We start from the raw sequence: 25,661 nt of genomic DNA on the forward strand, positions 1-25,661 counted from the left end.
TTATGAGTAACACTGCAATAAAACGAGACAAATGTTTTTCCTTTTTTATGATACAAGTAAATACAAACATTTTCTTTTAAAAAATGACAATGATTCCTTTTGAATGTTGAGAAAACATTTACTCGTGCGGGTCAGAGTGCTGGAGAAGACGTGCGTAAACCTTATGTGGCTCATCTTTAAACGTTTCAGATTTGATCTTAGAAATATTTGATAGCTGTTGGGAGGGATTCCAGTGAGGAGGTGAATCATAAAACTCATTTCCTTTCCACTGATGCCGTGATTCTTCATAATATCGGCATTTCAAGTTTAAAGAAAAAAAGAAAAGGAAAGAGTTTTGCTTTTTAAAGGACCTCATTTTAGACAATCTGACCAGGCAAACATTCAGGAAACATGCAGTTTAAACAATTTGAGAATATGAGAAACAGAAAGCAAACAGCTGACCATGAGAGCTGTAACCCTTCCAGCGTGAGTCCGACCACCGCCAAAAACTGCCTGTAGACCACATTTGTATTAACAGATATGATAAAGCCAGTGAAGCTGCACCCTCAAACACAAGCAATTCACAGGGATCAAAAATTAATAAACTCTGCATTTTTTTTTCACAACTTTGATCTTTCATTGCCAGCACTTTTCCTTTCGCTTCGGACAAACCTTTAATTCACAAAAAGCACCGCAAAGCAAGTTCCCTTCCAACCCTCTGTCACAGAGAAACTACAATGTCTGGTGTGAAGACAAAGGATAGGTTCACATGGTTTAAAAAGTCTGTCTTCACAGTACTCAGATCCTGCATAAGCCCCCTTTCAGCCACCTTCCTTTATTCTGACAGCTTCATGGACACTTCTGTAAACGTCACTATGTTAGAATGTGTAACATCACTTTTTACGCGACACGAGCCTGAACGCATGCCACGGGTTAACCGAGGAGCGTGCGCCGAATTAGACCGCGCACAGGCTCTTTGTGAGTTGCTTGACTCACCAGAAAATGCCCCAGACAGCAACAACCATTGTGCTTTCGTTATCTGGCCAAGTCAGTTATTAATTTCCAATAAGATTAAGACAGACCTCTGCAGTTTCCCCATTCCCAATCTAGAAGAGAAATCTCGCTCGCTGCGTGTGACGGGCAAGCTACAGGTCTCTGAGAGGCACCGTGCAGACAGAGACGCTGTGCTCTGCATGACAATCGCTGCGAGATCTAAATGTTCAAAAGTATAGTTACACTTCCATAGCGTGACTGTCTCCATCATTGTCGCGGCATGTCTGAATCAGGTCAGGAGGAGTCAGCAACAAAGTGAAAGTGTTTGAATAACCGGTTGGTGAAGCCATGGAGAAAAATGACTAATCTTCACATGGAGCCCGAGTTCTGTTCCAAACAGACCATAAACACACGTAAACCTATCCTTTCCTCTCACCGTCTACTGGGAGGGTCATTGTGCACTCCCTACTGAGTAGTGGTTTTCAGTTAAAATAATTAAACATCACATTTCTAAATAATAATAATAACAATAATAATAAAAAACCCTCACATTATCCTCTCACATGAAGGAATTGGGTAAATAGTTGGTGTTAAAACAAGAAAAGGTTCAGCAGGTTAATTCAAATCATTAGTGGGAAAGTCAAGTGGATGGATACAAACATTGCCATAAACATATCAAAGTATGTTACAGGAGTGGTCACTTCACACGTGACAAAATGTTCAGGCATACATTCAAAAGTTTTGGGGTTTTTTGTTTTAAAAGAGCTGAGATCTATAAAAGTCAAAGTTTCGTCCGTCTGCGTTTAGAGGCAACGTCTGCCACGGCGAGCAGAGATGGAGTGTATGATATTGCGATCAGCCTCGATAACAAGCTTTATAATCACTCACTTTCATCTCTCCATACACATCACTAGCTGAGATAAAAGATGTAGAGAGCAGCTCCAATTATCTGGAATGACTTTGTGTTCACCTTTGGCTGTTAACTTCCATCACAAGCTCTGTGATGGAAGTTAGGATGCGAGTTTGACATAGGATGAAGGTATATAGCCCTCGTCTCCACTGGCTCTAAGGACTCTCATCCATCCGTCGCCTTTATCCTCTTCCATTATGCTCAATAGCTCTCCCTCTTTAATGGAAACGGTGCCCTCGCTGTTGCCTGCACATAAACACCCAAGTAAGAGATGTATAATAGGCTAAATGGAGACCTATTTATTAACAAGTTTCATGTCAGTCATAAAATTCACCTTCAAAGCTGTACAGAGCCGTGCACTGGCCAATAGGACTTTCTATTTCATCAAACTCTTCATCGAACTCTGCGTAGATGTTCGCATCAGGATCATGTGTTACCCTGCTGGACATGCTCGTCCTCAGATGGAAAAAAAAAAGATTACTCATTCTGTTTCACTTTAAATGTTCACACGCTAAGGTAACTGGTATCAGTGTCTAAAAGGCAGACATCAAGCTACAGCCAGCAGTCAGTTGACTCAGGACACAAGGCACCCCTGATTCAGACAACTGTCATGTGATGGCCATGTGACTTTTTAAAATTACATCAAGCAATAGCTCCTAAGGAGGTGCCTTGCTTTTTTGAGAGGGGAAAAAAGTCACATAAACGTCAGACCACCACAGCCAAGTTTAAAATGTGAACATCTTCAGTGGCCCAGCCAAACTTTTTTGTCACAAATCTGATCACCGAACTAGAAAATTATGATTTTCTATAAGCATAAATATGTGATTTCAGTTTTAAACGTGTTTTGGACAGTTTCTTCTCTTTTTATGACAGGTGGTCTACATTTCTTTAGTACTGTGCTATTTACATCAAGCTAAGCTAAGCTAAGCAAACTGGAAGTCTCCTCGTACGTTTCCTTTAAACTTACCCATATTCTGTGTTGTTGTTGACAGGAAATGGAGATTCCTCTCCTCCCAGAGCTTCTGAGAGCCACGTCTGTCAAGAACATGAAGATTTGAAATGTTTATGAAAATTGCCCCAAAATACAGTACGGTATTAGCTTGCGTGTGCATATGTATGTGCGCGATAACCTCGTATTTGGCGAGCTCTCCCCTCAGGCGGCCCATGTCCTTGGTCATTTCCAGGATCCGAGGTTCCAGACTGGAGGGGTCTCCCATCTGTGGATTCTGCTCATACACACCCTTCATCTTCTCCAGGGCTTCACTGACAAAAGTGATGAAACAAGAAGAGAGAGGTGTTAATGTTTGGGGAATGTGATGTTTAAGGAAGTCTTTTTGAGAACACTTGTTGAGCTGCTGTTTTAAATCACTGCAAAGCTGTTGAATGGGGTCGGGGTCAGAGCTTGGTGAAGTTATTTTGTTATCTATTAATGGAGCTGACATGAGCTCTAGGTACTATTACGTTCAAACAGAAAATAACCTTTTTAAGCTTCCACAAAGTTAGAAGTACACATTTATTTAAGATATGAAATGATGACTTTGCATTTCTATCTCTCTTATATATTTGCTGCTGTTTTGGTTTAAACAAGAAGCATGTGTGGGAGATATAGCCTCGGGCAGCCGCGTTTCATTTCAAAGTTAGTTCACGCACAAAGGAGCTCACACTCGGCTGTCTGTCACAGTCAAAAGCATTTTTCAGAGACGTCTGTCATAGTGTTGCCGACGCTTTCACCTTTGGTCCTGTGCCTTCTGCAGATCTTTGTGGATATCGTCAATCTTCGTCTGCAGCCTCTTCTTCCTCTGCTCCGGAGGAAGGTGAGAGTAATCTTCTGCAGGAGTTTGCTACACAAACACACACACGACACCAACAACAACGGAAACGCACACGCAAACAGTTAAATCTCCTGAGCATCACGTATACAACAATCATATGAATTCTGACCACCGGCTGTCTTCATCTTTCCCACCTCTAGACAGACATCTTCACACACACACACACACACACACACACACAGGTTAATGCAGCAAATGCAGGTTGTTAGTTAAGGAAACAGAAACGAGGGAGAGACATTTATAGTAAAAACCCAGTAAGTAATAATGCATTTACAGTTTATACTGGATGAACAGTTTACAGACAGAACAAGGCCGACTCTCTCTCCTGTGATGGTATACAAGTACGCATTTAAGTAGCAGAAAAGATTCAATTCATTACACATAGTAAATTTTAAAAGACAATATAACAAAGAGGCACAGCAAACAAGTAAAATATGACACACAATGCAAATGCAAACTACAGAATACTGTTTTATATTATACGTTTTTAGGAATGTGCCTAATTGGGAAAAATATGACCCTGTATGATTTATGATACTGGGACTTTCTTGCTGGTTTTGGTTCTTAGTTTACGAACCAAAAAGTGTTTTACACGAAGAGCGAGGACTTCTGTGAAGGTAGCAGGTGTTGTGTTAAGCTACACTGGAAGGTAAAGTGCCAGCACTACTGATTCTACAGTAAGACAATAATAATAATAATAATATTGGCACACCAGTTTAAAAGAAATATGTTTTAAACTACTAAAAAGTAGGAGAAGGAGCGTAGTTAGAAAAGGTAAGGAGCTCCTTATGCCTACATGCACAAGCATTTAACATTAAACAAATGTTAATCTGGACTTTGGACTCAATAATCTAGTCCAATCTATTTTTGGAAACAGCTGGAGCAGCAACAATCAATGTTGGGTCTTTACTGCTTTATGCGCACTCGTTATACATGATAGTTAATAAAAACCACTTTGGCTGTCTTCACTGTTGTTTTTAATATATTTGTGAAGTGAACCTCCAGGTTAAAATGTCATATTTTGTAACTTTTTATTAAGCTTTTTCCTGGATTGGATAGTCAAGCTATAATATACATATACTGTAAATAGTATGTAAAATAAATCTTTAAATTAAATTGATCTGAATTTACTTCAATGTTTCACCTTAAATGTTACATACCTGTATGTCATCACAGAGAGAGAAAATTCAGAGGACGTCCTCAATAGAACAAAAACAAAAACAGTCGATTTTCCCATGAGATAACAGCATTTGATCGGGGGAATTAAAGAGTAACTGCAACCACACTGAGAACCCTGCGTGCACTGCCCACTAGGCCTTTTTCCACACACCACACCCGACTGTGATTACAGGTGTAATGCCATATCACTTATTTCCTTTCAGATCTCTTATCTAGCATAACCCACGCTGGTGCCACCAGTACTAATGCTGATAACAGCGACTGTGTTTCAAAACTTTCCATGTCCAGAAACAGTAAATGGACAGTAAACGCAGCGAGCTGCTGCTCTTGGAGAATCGCCTACAAAAGCTAAATCTCATTTAGGGTGGAGCATCTAGAAATGCACCAGCAGGTGTAGAAGACGACTGGGATCTGCAGGTTACACAGCATTTTCTGGTTTATATAAAGTTATGACATGATGTGCTGTTCAAATGTGCATCCGTCAGCGCTGGGTGGAAGCAAATGACACATGAATACATTTACAATATTGGCAATAAAACAGCCATTCCACCATCAGAGGCGTTCTAATAAAACTGAGAAATATTTTATTGAACTGATGAGACGGGAGCCCAGAAACAAGCTTCACTACCAGCCCAACTCCCACAATGCAGCCCGACCTTTACAGAGCTCTTTGTTGTGGCAATTAGTTATTTCATCACTTCCTTACTTGCGCTTTCATTTTAAAACAAGTGTGCTTATTAATTATATAATAAGAACGTCTTTATAATAGCGTAAATTAAATGGCATGTGGCTTTAGGAGCGCGGGGAACTGGTGTTGTTTGAAAATTACCCCACAAAACGAGGCCTTGACGAAAGCGAAGCTTCCTTTCCCACGGTCAGTGATAAATGAAAGCTGCACTCGCGCTGTCTCGCCCTCTCTGTACCTGGATACTGCCTGGAGCTACCAAAGGATTCAAAAGACACGTTTCTATTATGCTAACAGCACCTTTCTTCTCTTCTTCAAACAGGCTACATGCTCACGCAATTATAAAGGTACGGCCGTTCCAAGCATCTGGACAATGACAACATTTGTAATTTCTCCTCTGCACGCCACCACAGTGGATTTTACAATCAAACAATCAAGATGTGATTGAAGTGCAGGCTTTCAGTTTTAATTCAAAGGGGTTTAACAAATGTATTCTATTAGATGTTTAGAAATTTTAGTCATATAGTGTTTTTCCATGTAGTTATTTTTGCAGTCAATGATTGCCTGGAGTCTGAAACCCTGTTTCCTCCCTTGAGATGCTCTTTAGTGCAGCCACACTCAGTTGCTGTTTGTTTGTGGGTCTCTGTGCATTCAGTTTTGTCTTCCGTAACTCAAATGCGTTCTCTGTTGCTTTGAGATCACGTACCTGACTTGTGTATTTAGAAATATCCAATTTTTTTGTCTTGAGAAATTCTTGGTTTGCTTTTGCAGTGTGTTGTTGGTTATTAGCTATCTGCTCAGTGAACCTGCTGAATCTGAGCAAAGTATGGCTCTGTATACTTCAGAATTCATGCTGCCACTTCTGTCGGCAGGCACAACATCAATAAACACTAGTTTCCCAGTTCCGCTGGCAGCCTTGCATGCCCATACCATAACACTGCCCCCAACATGTTTGAGAGATAATGTGTATGCTTCAGATCATGAGCGATTTCTCTCCGGTAATCTTGGTTTTATCTGTCTAATGATTTTTAAGTTAAATCTTGCCTTTCTGTTGTTGAATGTAACTAGTAGTTTGCGCTATGTTGTAAATGCCCCGTATTTTATTCACGAAGGCGTCTCTTGTTCTTCACTTAGATAAGGCTACTCTGAAGCATATCTAACACATTTGAGAACACCTGGGATTCTGAATGTTCGTGACTTGGTTAGATATTGAGAAGTTATTCTTACCCATTAAAAAAATGATTTAATCATCCATTTCAGTGGTCTTCTGTGGTCTTTCAGGGCTTTATGTGCTGATAGGTTTGTCAGTGATTTTTTTCTGGTCTCTCTGATAGGCTGAAAAAACAAAATAAACCTAATGATGTTCCATCACATCTCTTTTGGTTTTGAACCGAGAGCTCCAGTAAACAACTGAACACAAGTTCAATGTTTGTGATCAACTCAATTTATTTTTAAATCGTAAGATAAAGAGGAAACTGCCCTCCTGTGGCTATGCTTGTCACTCAACAATTGCTTTTGAGCTTTGGGAAAAAAGAAATGTCTGTAATTCGAAAACACTTAATGCCATACTTTTGTTAAAGTAGGGGATTAATTAAGTCTGCATTTCAATCACATCTTGATTTTTTTTTTTTTTATTTAAATCCTCAGCTGCGATGTATCAAGAAAAATGACAACAATTTAGTCACTGTGCAAATAGTTATGGACCTAACTGTAGTTTATATACACATATGACTGGAGGAAATAGTTCCCATCTGTGGAAGGAGCTCTAGTTTACATCTATACTGGTCAAAATATTTAAGGAACACTTTTTAAATGAGAGAAAAGCATCAAGTCATTTAAACTTCTTGGCTAATGACGTGCTCAGTTAACTAGCGGGGGGTGGTGGTGGTGGTGGTGGTGGTGGGGGGGGGGGGTTTAATCAGTTTCAGCTGTTCTGTTTTTAAAGAAGGTAACAACAGGTGCACTAGAGGGGCAACGATGAGATACTACAAAAACAGGAATTGTTTCACAGGTGGAGGACACTGATATTTTCCCCTCATCTTTTCTGACTGCTTTTTTAACTAGTTTTGCATTTGGCTAAGGTCAGTGTCACTACTGGTACCACGAGGTGATACCTGGACGCTACAGAGGTTGCTCAAGTAGTCTCACGATAGCTCATCGGTATGTGCCATTGCGTGAAGGTTTGCTGTGTTTCCAACCACTGTCTCACAAGCATGAAGGAGATTTCAGCAGACAGGCAGTTACTCTAGGAGAGCTGGACAGGGCTGTAGAAGGTCCTTAACCCATCAGCAGGACCAGTGTCTGCTCCTTTTTGCAAGGAGGAACAGGAGGAGGAGGCCATTGGACTGGAAAGGCCATGATAGTGTTATGCTGCCCATAATATTGTTAAGGATGACCGATTTGGTGGTCTGGACAGGCATATCCATGGAGGGACACAAAGACCCATACAGGCTAAGCAACAACACCCTGACTGCTATTAGATATCCTTGGATCACCTGGCAGACCCTACATCAGTGCAGTGGGTGCTGGGGTCCTCCTGGTGCGAGACCATGCCCGGCTTCATGTGTGAGAGCATGCAGGCAGTTCCTAGAAGTTGAAAGACTTCATACCATTAACTGACTTCCAAGCTCACCTGACCTAAATCCAACAGAACTGGGACATTATGTTTCAGTCCATCCAGTGGTGCTGGGTTGCATCTCAGACTGTCCAGGAGCTCAGCGATGCCTTGGACCAGATCGTGGAGGAGATCCCCCAGGTAATAACCCATCATTAGGATGTTGTCAGGCATACAAACGAACTACTGAGTGCCATTCTGAGCTCTTGCAATTAAATGAAATTGCAATTAAAATGGACTCGCCTGCCACCTCATTTTTTCAGCCCACTGTAGATTGATAATTTTTTATTTCCATCACACAATGTGGCCACCTTTCAGTCCTAACACATTACCTAGTCCATTACAGTATAGATATCCAGTATGACTTTTTCCCCCATTGAGATATGATGTATTTTCAAAGTGTTCCTTAATTATGAGCAGTGTTGCAGCATCCCCCTGCAAGCAGTGACTGGAAGAGTTGGAGGAAGTACAACATCAACCAGCTATCCGGTGACATTTATTTCCTGAATGACATGACTTGGAGCAGATGCCTCCCTGTGTCAGGAATCTAAAGTCAAGCAGGAAGTAAATTCCTTGCTTTGTAGGGGTCAAAGGTACTGAAAGCCAACTGAACTGTAGCTAAGCGCAAGAAAGTGGGGTCAGTCACGAACAGAAGCTGTCAAACGGAAACAGATATGCCCCTCAGCTGCGATGAGCGATCAAAATAGTAAAAACTAAACTTCTTTGCAATTGATTATGTCCTCTTAACAGTTCTCTGTCTCTTTTATTATTGTGGTGGTCTATAGGGGACATTTTTTACTGAGTGGCTACTGGGATAACTTGACAGCAAGGGTGTCTGTGCTTTCTACCCACAAAGGTCAGTGCAGCATTAATTAGTGTGGAGTTACTCCTTATATATCACTTCCCCTTGAAAAGAATCCAGCACCAGATCAAGTTCTACCGGTATACCCTCTATGTAGTGATCATAATTGTTACCATTTGCTTTTGAGCTTGCATTATCTAGACAGAAAGAAACAAAGAGGCAGGTACACATCAAACACATGGCATGGAACGCACAGATACAATATCAACCAAAGCTTGTGTACATGAAACAGATTAGGACAGCAAAACAAGGGCGTGAACACGACAGCAAGCGAGGGGATGGAGGTCAGACGTGAACCAAGACGGGGGCGTCACTCACCAAGCAACATTTGTTTAATGTCTTTAAGGTGGAAATCCTGAGTTTGACAGAGGCTGAGGGTTGGGGTGGAATAAAGAAGGAGGGGAAGATGGAGAACAGAACAAGACAAGGTGGAGGAGCAAGGGAGCGGAGAATAGGAGGGATAAAATAACAATGGTAATGAGAAAAGAAGAAAGGGGAGAGAGCGGGTGAAAGAGGTGCACAGCTTGAAATAATGTGTGTAAAGAGGGACAGTGAGAAATATGTTTGGGGCATGTCTGTGCAGCAGCCTGGAATCAGAATCGGCCCCCTAGGCAATGGGGTAGTGGGGTACGACATGAGTGGAATGTGAGCTGAGTCTGATGTATGCGTGTGTGCGTTTGTTCGAAACTGCTGTTATAAGACTATGACAGGACCGTATTTGCAATTCTCGATAAGGTTGACAGGAGCCAGAGTCCCACACTGCATCGAGCACCTGCAGGTTTTCTGTTTCTAGAGTTTGGAGATTAACTCTGTAAAAGTGTTGAGAGACTGACTAACACTGTATTGTAAATGGACTTTGAATGGGACCTGCTGATGAAAAGAAAATACAGAATGAAGCTCTTCCTGCAGTCTGCTGGATAATAGACCTTTTTCATAACTTGACACGTCACAGCAGGGAAAACACAGATGCCTTAATGATGGCTGCATTCCACTTAAGGGAGGTCCTGCTTTTGTTCCATGCAGTGGCTTAATGGGACACTGAAAGGAAATGGGCTGTGCTTTCTGTATTACAGTATAAAAGGTCATAAAGGTCTGTAGAGAAAAAAAGGTCTTTCATCACAATTTCAGAGACTTGCAACACAAAAACAAACTGCCTGTCAGGTTAAAATTCTCTCTATAATACTAACAACAAGGTTTATGTTACATCCTGATGAGATTTGTAATTTCAAGCTCCATATTTAAATAACTCAAGGCAAAAGAAAAAGAGTGTCTTTGTAAGTTGATTAGCATGCCCAATCGTGAAATCAACTCTGTGTCTTCATTTCAAAATAATGTAAAAACATGTACTATTTTAGGAAAGACTAACAAAACTAACTAAGTTAGCTACACATCTTTTTAAAAATGTTGGGATCATCTTAGCCCAGATTAGAAATGATATTCAGGTTTTTACATGCAGAAGAGGAGAGTGCGGTACAAGTTCACCTTGTGTTTCTTGCTGAACGGCCAGATCAGGCCGCGCACTTTTGGCGGGTTGAGGCTGGACTCTGAGGTTGCCGATTTAATGCCCTGGGAGTAGTCTTCAAAGTCCACATCTGCAGGTGGCTCGAAACCAGATTTGTGCTGCTCGATGACCAGAATAGAGTCCTCCAGAGAACAAAACAAAGAAATAGACTCAGTCACATCAAAGCAACAAACGGAGACCTTAAAAGGGTTGGCAGTGACACTGGATTTTTAAGTGCAGCAATTAGAGGCGTTTAATCTTTTTATTTAATTATTTATTTTATTTTACAAATTTTACAGCTAAAAAGCAACATCAAAGTCAAAAACCACCATTCCTTCCACTAGATGCTGTCTACATACGCTGGTCAGAAGTAAATGCATTTAGGTACATTTTTACCCCTCTGTAAAAACAGTGAAGAGGTGAATTTCTGTATAAGTGACTCATTTCCAATTTGTAGCCTGAGAGTTTTTTGGTTTTTTTTCACTTAACGTTTTACATGACAGATCTGGATTTTCCAGACGTTAAGAGAAATTCTGTAGCTTAATAATTAGCCGTTATCTGTGTGACAGTCAGACAGTATAAAAGATGGCTGCAGCCTTGATGTCATGACCCCAAACACACTCAGTGGCTAATGGCTTGCGATTGGCCAATCCACTAACCAATATCGATGCAGTTTCATACCACAGATAATCCTGTATTTTGGAATACAGTATGAGAAAAACTAATAAAACTGTTTAATTTTTTAATCAAAATCACCCAAAAACAAGTGACTGAGCCCATAAACTCTGCAGGAAAATGTTAACAGTGACATCTCCAAGTTTTGCTTAAAGTTGTGTTTTCGTGGAGATGACTCTAAACCTGACAGAAAAAAAATATGACAAACATTTCACACTTGCCTGTTTCTCATTAACTTTTGTCCCAGCAGCAGAAATTCCTTCTAGACACTTCGAGATGATGGGCAGCACCTTCTTCTCAATATCTGAAAACTTGCAGTAGCCATCCGCAAGGCTCCGGATCCTCCGCTCATCCATGCCTTGCAATTTCTGTTCACAGCACAAATTAAAGGGCCTCCTTTCACAATCAGACTTGCTGATTTCTACAATGGCCACTCATCAATGTATGAACTCACTGAATTGTTTTGTTTATATTGACATATGTCATATTAGCTTTGTCCACTTGTGCTACATCATCACAGTGTTTTTATGAATACGTTTGCCTTACATTGAGGAGCTGCGGTATGTCGGTGTAATAGTGGTTGTTCTGTTCCTTGTTGTATTTCTGGAGTTCTGCTGCATAGTCGTTCCTGCACTCCTCTGCCGTGTGAGTGCGAGCATGGGCATGCTGCTTGGCCTTTCAGAGTGAAGGGCAGATGGAACAACAGAAACAAGAGATGGGAGGATAAAAGGGTTCAGCAAGAAAAAGAAATGAAGAGAGACAAAACAAAATGCAAAGTGGAATGCAGGAATAGATGCACGGAGGTGATGGGAGGATACACAAGGAGGTGAGCGGGAGACAGAAAGTAAAAGTTCATGGAGGGAAAATATCACAAAATCCAAAAGTGGTAAAAACAAACTAAAAACGAAACACTGCTCAAGTAAAGCTAGCGCGTGCATGTGTGTGTTTACTTTTTCGACATCGACTTTGGTGGCATAGACCTCGCACTCCGCTTTCTCTGCTTGTTGTGAGGCTTTTTCCGCCTCCGCCCACTCCTTGGCATAGCGCTTCTTCGTCTGTAGGCATAAACACACACATATTAAACTTAAACACAAACTTTATTTTTAATAATTTCAGCCCTAGTAGTATTAACAATTTAAAAATGAAAGAACTGAGTTCCACTTGAGATACTAAGAGTAAAGTCATGGCCATATTTTACTGCCCCTCGGGTAATCTGTCACCTGAAGAGTTACCAATAAATTATTAACAGTATGACAGCAAAAATCATAATAACGTAAACTCCAATGATGTCATTGAGATATTGCTGTAACATCTGTAGAATAAGAATTACTACCAAGAATATCTTCATCTTGAGGTACCACTTGAGTGATCTGCTCAGTAACAAACTAAAACCGCGAACAACACAAGACTCACATTTTCTAGGTGCTTAAAGCTGCTCTCTAAATTCTGCTGGGCCTTCTTGACATCAGCCAGGTGCTGAGGAAGGAAGAGGATGCAATAAATGTCAGGCGGTTCAAGATGATGACGGCAAAGTGTGCAAATCAGTCTTTAACCTGCCAAACTTTCCCGTCAGTTCTTCCTTTCTTTTTCTCCCCCTCCCTCCCTCCCTATCTCCCTCTCACACTCGCTTCCTCCTTCTCTCACCGTTTTCCGTTCTTGTTTAAAATCCTGAAGCTTCTTCAAGAGATCAACACAGATGCCAGTTATCAAGTTTTCAGCAATGAGCTCACGTTGCCCGGCGTAATCGTTGAGCTCGTTGAGGATCTCCTGGAATGAAGCATGGTTGCTGAACCTGCGAGAAGATGGCAAAGGGATAAAGTGTTGGCTCCAAAGGTCAAGATTTAACGTACTATTTGGTAAAAAAACAAAACAAACCCTACTCTGAACAGCAGTTGTAAAAAAAAAAGTAATAAACAAACTATTAAAAAATGGACATAGTGATCATAGCATCACATGTCACATACTGGTTACTGAAGTCCTGTTGGAGTGTTTTTGCATTGCCGTCTGTGTGTTTTTAAACCAGACGTGGCGAGCAGCACGTCTGACTGAGAAACTGAGTTGCGCTACATGCTAATGAGTGAGGTTATAATGGACATCATAGTTTCAGGTATAAGGCACTTCTTCATTTGCTTTGTTTTTCAGACTCAGAATGATATAGTTTCGTATATGGTTTGCATATTCTCTATGTTTGACATGCAGCCTTTATTACTTCAAGCTAACTACCATGCTACCAAGCTATAGCTATCTACTGATTAGCATAGTTTTGGACCATCTGTTCAAAATCTTTTAAGCCTCCAAACCACAGTTAGCACAATTTTTAGTATCATATATAATTATGTGCCATGCTACTCCACTAGCTCAAGCTTTTTATCCGAATGTGTGAATGCAAAGAAGAAAAAAAGATGCTAAACGTGAAACTTGAAAATGTTAGCCCACATGATCACAGCATTCTCTTACATACAATCTTCAGTCATTTCTGCAAAAACTTTGCACCATTTGCAACTTATCTGCAGTCATTAAAGTATATAGTTAAAGGTTATATCAGAAAAACCTCAAAAACCAAGGAAATGTTATATACAAATAAAAATATAAGAGCTGAAATGGAGAAATGTAACAATGCAACTCAAACTGGAGCTGGAAACGAGTTTTTGTTTTCTTACTTGCAGTCTTGATCTTCCCTGTTTCCTCGTTTGGCATATTTCTTTGTGAGATTTCTGTTGGAAAAGTGTAAAAACATCCACTTGACTAGCATGCATAGGGTAAGAGCACACACAAAAAATAAATTCAAGATCCCATTTCATATAAAAATGAATAAACATTCAGAAGGACCACACCTGAGCTGCTTGGCGTAATTTTGTTCTATCTCCGACCGCTCCTTCACAAATTTGATGTAGCGGTCCAGCAGGTCAAGGCCCGACTGTGTATGCTTGTCGATGACATCATACTGATCCTGAAAGAAGAACAGCACAGAGAAACATGTTTTATATCAAAATATCACCTTTGGTTTCTGGACAATTTCAATGGAAACTTCTCCTTCCATTGAAATTGTCCTTCCTTCCTCATCCTGTTACTTCCCTAACTATACAAATGCCATAGCATGTCAGTAGGTCAGATTGCCTTTTAAAACTCTGTAAGCTGACCATGCACAAGCAAAAACACGGCTTCAGCAAACTATGACACAGGACTTAAAAGAGTTTTTCACCAACAGCCACTCTGATAAAGCAAACATCCACAGCGCCGTGTGCTGCAGGGCTGCAAAAAATTATTGTTTTTATCATTGCTGCTGAGTATTTTCTCAGTGAGACGACTTGGTCTTGAAAATGTCAGGAAATACTTTTAAATGCCCACGAGAATTTTCCGAAGCCATAACAGATGTTATGAAATTGTTTCTTTTGTCTGACACAAGGTCACGAAAGCCCAGAATACACAGTTTGCAATCACAAAAGGAAGCAAAAGTTCTCACAGCGCAGACATTGGAGAATATTTGGCCTTTTTGCTTGACTTACACAATTAGTTCACAAAATGAGACTCATTGCTCAACCCGGGATGTATTTCACAAGGCGCATATTCTGCATTTAATTTAGGGTTGCAGTTAACTTAATATTCTCATTATTGATTGTTCTTCTTAATTTTTCTTCTTCTATCAAGCTAATATTAGGTCTTTTTCTCAATGTAAGTTGGGCTGTAAGTTCCCACAGTCCAACATGCCTTCATGTAACTCATTTTTTGCCCATTAAAATTTTTAAAAACAACAAAATTATTTCCTTCATAAAACAATAAGCAGAAAACATTCACTTGTGCCATTTTGCATTAAAAAAATAATTAAAACAACAAAAATTGATCCCTTATTAAGACGAACACTGATTAATTTCCTGTGGCTCAGCTAATCGTTTGAGCTTTAATTAAATTGCCTTTCGCAACTCATTTAATCAGGCTGTCGATCTGCCACAAATAGAAAATGGAGGCCTAAGAATAACTCACTGCACACGGATACACACAAGTATGAAGGTGTAGTAGAGAATAAAAGCGCTCCAACAGTACTCTCCTGTCAGCATTCCTCCCTCGCTTTAGACACATCTGTGCAAATCAATCCACACACACACAAAAACCTGTTGGACCGGTAAGGGAGCCCTGCTGGCTTTTATTTACACTGTTTAATGACATACAGTGAGAAGCACCTCGGAGGAGAAAACAATCTGATTACATGGAAACATGAGAGTCTGGGACACGTAATAAAGCCCCACGGGTGGGTCCCTTGTTGTGTCTCTTGTGAAGCACAAAGGAGGGCTCCACCTTTTTCTTTGTTGTGGTGTGTGTGTGTGGTTAAGTGCATGCGTTGGTGCTGGAGGGCCTTCTGGGACCAGAGACACAGATACAGAGTCCTCAGAGGAGGGGGAATCTAAATGGAGATCACACAGTAACACAGTTTGATATGAGAGGCCATGAAGGAGGCGAACGGGATAAGAAAATAGGAAAGTATGATAAAGCAACATAGTTTATGCCAGGAAGTAAAATGACCGTGGAAATCAGATTGAATTATTTAATGCAGGTTTCGATGCAAGAGATTAAAGAGTGTATGACGAGTTCTTGACACAGATTAATGCGTGCATTTCCCACTTCTGTTGCACTACCTCACTTTTACTGGAATACATGTGCATGCTTGTGTGACAAAAGGAAACTGATTGTAAGACAAAGAGCGTTCAAGAATGAGATAATGATTAGCTCAGCGTGAACCTCCGCCCTGTGACTGACACTCCCAGGGGCCTATCTAAACCCTGGAACCAGTCTGACTGGTCCTGCCCTCACAGTACTGCCAGCAGCAGCCGTGCTTCCTGACTGCAGCTGATCTGGTGTCAGGTTTTTACCTCATCTACTCATAAAAGCCACCCAACAACATTTACTGTAATAACTACTTGTAAGTCAGCTTCTAAGTTATTAATAGCTTTTGTCAGAGTGGTAATTTACTCAAATGGGTTGTACGACTCTTGTTTAAAGACCACGTCCAGGCAGGTTTACTACGCATTACTATGAATTCTATTACTTACTTTGCAATTTTTTTTTTTTTTTAAATCATACAACTTTTGAATGTGAATTTCATGTTAAATTGTCCGTGCAAATAAAGCTAATTATCTAAATGTTATACCCATTTTCAGAAAACTGAATACACTGTCACTGAAATATTAGATACATGTTGAATTTAATTGACATATTGGAGTCAAAGATTTTCAAAGAGGCTCTTTTAGAATTGTTTTTGTTGTTATTTTTACAAAATACGATAAATGTAAATTTAGAACATGGACAGCAAAGAATTAAAGAAAAAGCTGAAAGCTTAGTGGATGTCAATTTTGCCAAAGTGGAAATCTGTCACTTAAAGCATGACTTATAGAAATCACCCTTTAAAGATATGCAGTGTGGGATTCTGTGTATTTACTGGAAAACGTAATGCACAGTTAAATAAGTTAAGTTAAATATTTTAGCAAATTGCAGTCAATGTAACTGAGCATTTGCAGAGGAATCTTTTTCGTTTGTTAAGCCACTTAAATACTGTTCTCTAAATCATTCAAAGATTAAAAAAAAGGCCCCTAACTCAAAAGATGAACCAGTGCTGTGTTTACATATAACAGGCAACTCAACCAAAGAAACCATTTAAAACTTAGACTTTGCTTTGCAACGAATTTGTTCCCATTTCGTTAGTTGAAAGATAACCTACTTTGACAGGTGTAAAATTGGTCAAGCATGTCATGGTTCGGGGCTGCATTTCAGCCAGTGGTGTTGGGCATCTTCCAAAACTCCAAAAGTGATGGAATTATGAACACAAAAAAGTATAGTGAGATTTTGATTGACCATGCAATACCATCTGGAAAGCATCTTATTGCCAAATGCTTAATTTGTCAAATCTCAAACACACGGCCAAGGCACTAAAATCATATCAGGATAGAGAAAACACACAATGAAACACTATCAGTGATGGATTGGCCTCGCCAGAGACCTCAACCAGCAGTGTGGGCTCATCCTGACAGAGAGCAGAATAAAAGAGAGCCAGAATACCAAAGAACAGCTTTGAAAGTCCTTTAAGAAGCCTGGAGAACTATTCCTGAAAACTGCTGAAAGAAATGACAAGAAAGCTGCCTGCAATACCTTCTCTACTACGCCTTCATACTTGTGTGTATCCGTTCAGGCGGTGTTAAAAAAAATGTAGTCAAACCACATATTGACTTTCAAGCTTGTTAGAATTGTACAAACTCTGCTTTTGCTTTATATACTGTATTTCCATTCATGTTTGCACATTAATAAATCGCTGCACCCATTTGCAACTTTCATAGTAGAATATAAAGAAATGAGTGGTGTCCTAAAACACTGTACTACACTGCTCTGTGTGCAAAATAGGCGTTACATCAATAAACATGCCGTAATTTCCAGAAATGCATAACATACAATTAATATTTCTTATACAACCACCATTGCTTTACATGCCAATACAACTTGGGATCAAGATAAAGGAGAAATTGGGCACAATGGAGGAAGCAGTGATGTAGCTGATTTATATCTAGGTCCCTGAATTACATATCAGCAGGATGCAGGCAGGTCAACAAAGAGAGACCATTCCACAGCAACATCATTCTTTAAGTTTGATTACCTGCTCTGTGCAAACATGTACAATATTTGTTATCAAAATGACCTAAATGAACGAGTCAGTTTCCACTATTTTCCACAGCTAGCTTGTTTTAGTGTCATCATGTGATCAGGGAGATTTCTTCCAACTGAACTGGCAAAAAGCAAAACGCACGTACACGGACACACAATCATCCTGATTGCGAAGTAGATGGTTTTCAATGTGACAGAGCTGCATGTCCTCAAGCAAGAGTTTAAATCCACATGACCTGAGATGTTTCACTTCTATTAATGGGATAACTCATGCTTTAAATAATCAAAATCTTTGATAGGACAATAGAAATGCTGAACCTTCTGCACAAAGTACGCTGCTTACATCATGCGTTCTTGTTACAAATTGCAAGATTTTTTTCTCTTTTGAACAACATGCGATTGACTTGGCTCCGCGGTGATTCGACACCTTCTGGACTGCGTCATATTTAATAAGAACTGGTGGTGGTTTTAACTAAGCAGCCAGTAAGTCGGTCATTACAAAGCTATGCCGTGCAACAAAATATTGTCTAAACCCACAGGACTTTATTTTGACATCAAGCACAGAGTCGAACGCTCACCAAAGACAATTAATATGTCTGAGCGTATTTTAGAGGGCATGTGTCTGAAATCAGGCCCAATAAATCTTTTATGATTTAATTTGATGAGATGGTGACGATGCACAACCAAGAAGCCGGAACAGCTGAAAGTTCTTCCAGAATTAAAACAGCACTATTAAATCAGCTGAAAAAGAAATGCATGACGTGTTTCCAGGGTTTGTCTCTCCTCATCCCCAAGATATTCAGTTTACACAAACAGAGAGAGAGCATGTTAACCTAAAACTGGATCAATCCATCTATCTTCTCTTGTTTATCCAAATCAGGGGGAGGGCTTCAACCTCTCCAAGCTATCATAGGGCAAGAGGTGAGGTACACCATGGAAAAGTCCCCAGTCTATTGCAGAGATAACACACAGAGACAGATATCTACTGATGCTCACATTCACACCAAGAGCCAATTTAGAATCACCAGCATGTCTTTGGACTGTGGGAGGAAGCTGGGACACCTGGACAGAAAGCATACTGCTACAGGGAGAGCATGCAAACTCCACCCAGAAAGGCTCAGGACACTTCTTGCTATGAGTCAGCAGTGCTAACCACTGCACTGTGCAGGCTCAATTTCATATTTCAGTACCGCTTATCTCAATTTTAATGCAAAAAAGCTATGGTTTCAAATCCTCGAACGTGAGAATCATACCTGTTTCTATGTTCCATGACAAACCAAATATCTTCTGATTTTGGAAAGAATTCTCAAATGTCACATCATGCTTTTGTCTACAAGACATTTACTCACTAAACTAATAAATAAATAACGCTTTTCTCATCGTTTCAGGTCTAGGCCTCTAACTCTTGCTCCAGTATCAATGAAGCGTCATACACCCAAGTTTATGGTATGCAGCCAAACCCACTGCAAGCAATTGAATGCAGTTGAATGACTTTCAACTCTTTTGGAACAGACACACATTAGATTCAGGCCATCAGCCTCACTAAGTCTAACTCTATCTGTGCAATCATTTCAGATCGCTGTGCCCAAATGTTTTCATTTTCTTTGACCTAAAATACAACAATGTGTAGTCAAAGGCACATGCAGCCACCTTCACTCATCTGATTAACTAGGAACTACTCTGATAATCAATGAACTGTTCAAGAAGCAGAGATGGTGAACGATCTCTATCTGGAGCTTTCCAGATGGGAGGATTTCCTGTCGTTCTGTGACACCGGGCAGGACAGAACTTTGCTTTAGGATTTTGGGGAAGAGGATTTCTGATCTTTAGAGCCAAACGCTGAGAGAGATCTTTATCAGTCAGTGCCTTAGATCTTGTGGCTTGTAGCCACAGTCCCTTAAATGCCCTGTCACCCAACTGAAGGCGCTGGTGTTGGTGTGCCGTGACTGATGAGGGAGCTGACTGTACTGATGATTCAACAACTGAGACACGGGCAAGAGCAAGGAGGTTATACTTTCCTAAACATTGCACTGTTTGTATCTGCAGCCAGGACACTTCCTGTCACAAAGGAAAATTTCAGGTTTGAGCTCATATGAAAGAAGAGGATAAAACAAACAGTGTGTGTGGTGGAGCACCCTAAGCTCACTGTGTGTACACAAAAGTGCACCAGAAAAGAGTAATAAACCTCTCCTTTCCCCTCTGCTTATGATAAGGTATGCAGCAGGAGTTGCGAAATCCTGTCGCTGCAGGCTTTACAGATAGACTCCTGCTGTCTTGCTTAGCCAAGGCCAGCTACTGAAAAACCACCGTGTGCTACGGTGAATGTCGACGAAAACAATTAAGAGGGCACCGCACTTAAAGAAACAGTGAAAAGGCGGAACGCTGTCCTCTAAGGACTTATCCCAGAAGGCTCCTCCGCTTCTTCTGAGCCAGCTGTCAACTTACCCAGAGCTGTGTTCCCCAGTCCATGTCGCCAAAAAAGTTCAGATGCGAGAAGATTCGCAGAGCAGGACTCTTCGGTGTGTTAAAGCAAAGGCAAAAGGCGATCAGGCAGAGATTGTTTTTTAATTATTAGTATGTTCTTTAAAGTAAAACTCTTCTCGGAACAAAACTTTGAGGCACGAAAGCGGAGATGGTAGAGGAAATGTTTGAAGGAAGTCTACGCCTTCTCCTTGGCACGGACGCGACTGTCCTGTTTCTTCCAGCAGGCAGCGAGCGCAAAAAAAAAAGTGTTCCTGAAACAACTCTGGGTCCGAGAGAGGGAGGAGGAGGAGGAAGCGGCCTTTCTGTTTGTTTTATCTTAAAGAAGCAGCTTGAGGTTGTTGTTTTTTTCATAATAAAAGCTGGTGTTGGGCTCCAAACTTTAACCCAATGATGTATCCAGTGCTCGTCAGATAACTCACAACATTACACATAAGATTAAACCAAATAAACTAATTAACTTTTTCCCCCACAGCACTGATAGAGGAAGTAAGAACATTCTTTAAGCTACTTAAAACTTTTTTTTTTTACCCTCGTTGTAACATAAAACAGCACCTTCCTTGTGGGGCCCTTTTTTGTGTTTAAAAAGTATAAAAGTTTTTTAATGGCCAGCAGGGGGCGACCTCAAGGAGCGCCCTTGTATAGCCCATTTTGGGGAAAAAAATTCTCCAGCTGTGTTGTTCTATGACATCAGTGCACACGTTCCAGATGTGTTTATGATCTCACTAGTTTCTGATAATGTAACGTGGTGTTAATTTTGTAAATTATAGTCAAATTTAAAGAAAAACAGATGATATAGCAGTCTAAACCTGTGACTTCTGGGTTTTTTTTTTAAAATAAGAGTCCCTTCACTAACTAGTGGGCAGTGTCACTCGGGCTCTTCTTTTTATACCACTGCAAAAGTCTTTAGACATTCCTCTATGTTTTGCTATGAAAACGCAAAATAGGTGCAGTGATTTACCGAAATATGTAAATGAACATGGAAATGCACCATATAAGGCACAAACAGAGTTTGTGCAATTCTAATGAGCTTCAGAGTCAAATCTAGTATGACCACCTTTATTCTTCAACACAGCCTGAACTCTTCCTGACATACATGACTGATAGTGTTACATCCAGGTATGCTTTCACTGCATTGGCAGTCAGTTTGGGATCATTGTCATGATGAAAGTGAAGCATTTGCCATTCAGATGCTTTCTAAATAATATTGCTTAATGGACCAAAACCTGACGGTACTTTTCTGAGTTCATAATTCCATCAATTTTGGAGATCTCTCTAATACCACAGGCTGAAATTTCGCCCTAAACCATGACAGAGCGTCCACCATGTTTAACAGATGTCTACCTCTCTCCCAAACTTCCCCGTTTGTCCCCAAAATTTTTAACTTTGATTTGTAAGCTCTGTCACAATGCAAACTGAGCGATCTATTATTTTGTAATGATTTTAACGGAATTAAGGCCCTTTGTACAAATCCTGTAACAATCAACACCCTAAAAGCGTGGCGAATTGTCCGCCGTCTTGAGGGAAGATCGAGAATAACATCAACCTTTACCCCTATAATGAATAACCCTGCTTTCCCTCCGGGTTCTTTGGACCCCGGCTTTCAACGATGGTCTGATAAGAATATTAAGTCTCTTGGTGACCTTTTCTCGGGTGGTGAACTCATGTCGTTTGAACAGCTTACCAACAGTTACGGCTTGCCTAGACAGGATTTCTTTCGTTTTTTGCAAATACGACACTATATCACTCACAATACAACCCTTGCTGAGCACCCTGAAGTATCTGATGTTGAGAGGGTTTTGTTTGGGCAACAGCTGACGGTGTCTCTGAGTTCATTTTACCATGTGCTTAATGCTTTGACTACCACTGATGCGCAGGGGATTAGAGGTGTGTGGGAGAGGGAACTGTCGGTAACCATAGATGAAGATAAGTGGGATACCGTTTGGTCTCTCGCAAAAAGGATTTCAATTTGTACTCGGACAAGAGCAATCCAATTTAAGATTTTACACAGATTACACGTATCCCCTCACCGCAGACACCTCTTCAGCCGCTCTCTTTCCCCTGTGTGTCTTAAGTGCAAAACTGATGTAGGGACTTTAACTCACTGTTTTTGGTCCTGTTATAAGCTTCAAGAATACTGGGCTGACATTACAGGTGAACTGGGGAAAATCTTCCACGTTGATATAGAGATGGACCCTTTGTCCCTGATTCTAGGTCTTCCAAGTGACCGCCTAAAAGCGGCGGCCAACAAAAGATTGTATAACACTCTAACATTTGCAGCCAGGAAAAATATCCTCTTACAATGGATCAACGATAGGACCAGAGGAGGAGCCAGACATTTGAAACACCCGGGGCTTAGCCCTAAAGGGTAGTATGCATGTGGGATTTTTTTTTTTTTTGAGGGGGGGGGGGGGGGGTGTAGAAATGACTGAAAGATTAATAGGCTCTGTTTTGAGTTTTGTTCAAAAAAGAATGACTTCATATAGGGAAATATATAGAACATATATATATATATATCACACATGCAGGACACCTTAAACTAGTTTTTTAATTGAGCAGCAAGACAGAACAAAGTCGGGGCTGTATCAAGACACAGGGACTAAACCCCAATTCAACCAGACCCAGAACTGATCCAGAATTAAAACAGGACTACAAGAGTTCAAAAGCAGGATTACTGAGGACTTAACCAAGACATAACCACAATCAGAACTAGATGATAGTAGCACTAAAAATCATCATAGACCTGCACTACACTTATTTATTTAATTCTACCAAAGTACAATATTTAGATTGAGAAAAGTTTATATAATTATTTAGCCTTGTTGTGCAAACAAGCCTGCAGAACTTAATAAATATAGAATTTTAAAAATAACAAACCTAAAAAGAAACACTAGGTACGAGATACATGAGGACCTATGATACAGTGATACTTTTAGTAAGCAACCATTTGACTAACATGTGTGTCTCACCTGCTCTTGTTCATCTCTGTTCTGTCCTGTCTCCTCTCTCTCCCTCTTTGTGCTGACAATCATCAAATATACAGTTGAAACCAGATATTTACAAACTCTTCAGATCAAAACACAAACACTTTTTTAATTGTAACATCAAATCAGACTAAATGTTTATTTTTTTAGATTGATAAATATAAAAACATATTTGTTAACTTTAAGAGTAAAGAGAGAAACTGTCTGTGTTTTTTAATTGCAAATGGCACCAAATTGTATTCAAACTGAGCCACACTTATGGAGCTCCACGATTCTTTTCCTGGTGTTTTGGTTGACATCTCTTGATTTTCCCATGTCAAAGAAACAGGCTCTGTGTTTTGCCTTATATGCATCCACAGCTGTGCCACCAATTTACTCACATGGACTCTACTAATCTATCAGAAGCTTCTTCAGCTCAGAATGGAATCGTCTGGAGTTTTCTTATTAATTAACAATAAACTTAGTGTACATGTACTCCTAAATTTAATGAAAGTGATAAAAAATAGACAGCTCTGTCTCTCTTTACTCTGACATTTAACTAATTCAAAATATATTTCAATATTTATCTAAAACAAAAGTTTACTCTAAATTGATGTTGTACAGTAAAAATGTTATGTTTTCTCCCTAAAGTGTAAATATCTGGTTACAAATGTGAATATCCTGCTGTGTACTGAAATCCCTCTTGTTTTGCATAGAAATATACTGAACAACATACAAAGCATAATATATAAAATAACATTTACCTGAGTTTTTTCTTTGAAAGAAGCCTCTAATGTCCATTCTTATATTTCAGTACATAACTGAAACCGAATTAGTCGGGGAGGGTAAGAACTGAAAATATGAAATAAACACACGTAAGCTAAGACTCTCTAAAAAATAGCATTTGTTCGGCTTTTCATTTCGCCATTTGTTGATTCACTTGAAGAGCAAGTAAAATAATATTGGTCAAGTGATCAGTTTGATATCAATCTTTCGTGATGCACCGTCACATTTACATTATTTGTACGGTACGAATGATTTGCTTTGGTACCTGCTCAAACTTAAGCTCTCCTTAGTATGGCTGGCTCCGTCTCTCCAACAGCGCACTCACGGGCAGCAGCTCCCCCCGCCCCCTCGCTCAGTCGCTTAGTGCCTGAGCTTGGATCATACCAATATCAGGGGGGATTCACGCACAGTCGTAAATTCCCACAGTGTGCACTATGTGCTTCGAATATTGTGTGTACTTTTTGTTTTATACAGTTGTCAGCCAGGCATCTAACTATGAAAAAATTACACTCCAAAATACCCCGGGCTTCTGACAAAACAACCCGGGCTTAAGCCCCGTAAGCCACCCCCACGCTCCGCCCCTGGATAGGACTCCCACTGTCTGTGGCTGGCGCAAAATAGTTTTTGAACTGATTCCTCTGGAATACCTCACACACGTTATACACCACAGTGTGGGTCAGTTCTATGGGATGTGGCACCCCTTTTTGGACTATATTGGACCGGACCTTTCCGCTATCTTATTCAAAGGACTACTACACACGTGATCACCACCCGGGCGCTGTAAGACTGACTCACCACCTCTTGTATGTTATATTTTGTATTTTGTATCTTGTATTATGCCTTATTTAAAGCTGTTGTGTACGTTTTGTGTTTGTACTGTTTTGTCGTTCTGTGTCTACTGTCGAGACACTGTCGTGTTAAAGTTAAATCTGCAATAAAAACAATGATGAGAAAAAAAAACAAAAACTTTGATTTGTAACTCCATAGGGCAATTTACACTTGGGAATATTAATAAATATTGCTAATATAATATTTAATACCTGTCTAACTGGGTTATCTTTGGCAGATTCAACTAAAAATTGGGAACATATAATGTGCTTTGTGAGAGGCCGCTACTAATAGTAAGTAAATGAAAATGGTGAAGTACAAGGTATGGACTTTAAATGAGTGTGAAAACAGCGAATATCAAAATAAGAATTAAAAAACCATCAGAAAGCCATCGACGAACATGCTAGCATTATCCCTGTTAGCTAGTTAGCCAGATGAAATTAGCTTTAAGCTCAAAGCTCTGCTGCCCCTGATGTTAGTCTCCTGGCAAGCATGTAGACTCTTTGAAAAATGACAGAAGTCAAGAACAGAGATAGTTAAAAAAAAACACCATTTATTATATTTATGAAAGAGCTAGCACAATGAAAATGCCTTTCACCTTTTCCAGTAGCATATCATTGGGTTTCTAATAGGAGCTGAATGGCACCTCCTTCTCCTCCTCCTACTAACTGCAACTTTTAAACTTAGTCTACTCTATCTTAGAGGATAGAGAGAAAGCACCAGTCCTG

At 40.1% G+C, this 25,661-nt stretch overlaps 1 protein-coding gene and 1 long non-coding RNA gene across 3 annotated transcripts; both read right to left on the reverse strand.

Annotated features, from left to right (window-relative positions):
* Positions 1-32: 32 nt before the first annotated feature.
* trip10b (thyroid hormone receptor interactor 10b) lies at positions 33-20,932 on the reverse strand. 2 transcript variants are annotated; one of them, XM_082537674.1, is made up of 15 exons: positions 20,321-20,932; positions 14,065-14,180; positions 13,891-13,944; positions 12,875-13,022; positions 12,644-12,706; positions 12,181-12,285; positions 11,777-11,905; positions 11,452-11,598; positions 10,537-10,698; positions 9,168-9,191; positions 3,614-3,723; positions 3,013-3,145; positions 2,850-2,917; positions 2,217-2,338; positions 33-2,128 (listed from the first exon to the last, which is right to left on the reverse strand). In XM_082537674.1, exons 1-15 carry the CDS (start codon positions 20,342-20,344, stop codon positions 1,983-1,985), a joined length of 1,551 nt encoding a protein of 516 aa, XP_082393800.1. In that variant the 5' UTR covers positions 20,345-20,932; the 3' UTR covers positions 33-1,982. The 2 variants fall into 2 exon arrangements, with proteins under 2 accessions (XP_082393800.1, XP_082393801.1); XM_082537675.1 differs by lacking the exon at positions 9,168-9,191 and having other exon boundaries at positions 20,321-20,929.
* Positions 20,933-23,272: 2,340 nt separating this feature from the next.
* Positions 23,273-24,681, reverse strand: LOC309709020. The gene is made up of 3 exons (XR_014277397.1): positions 24,371-24,681; positions 24,084-24,171; positions 23,273-23,377 (listed from the first exon to the last, which is right to left on the reverse strand). It is a non-coding gene; the product is annotated as an uncharacterized lncRNA (long non-coding RNA).
* Between the last annotated feature and the right edge of the window lie 980 nt (positions 24,682-25,661).

The sequence above is a fragment of the Aulonocara stuartgranti genome (assembly GCF_965226115.1).
Source record: "Aulonocara stuartgranti genome assembly, chromosome: 6".
NCBI classification, from domain to species: domain Eukaryota; kingdom Metazoa; phylum Chordata; class Actinopteri; order Cichliformes; family Cichlidae; genus Aulonocara; species Aulonocara stuartgranti.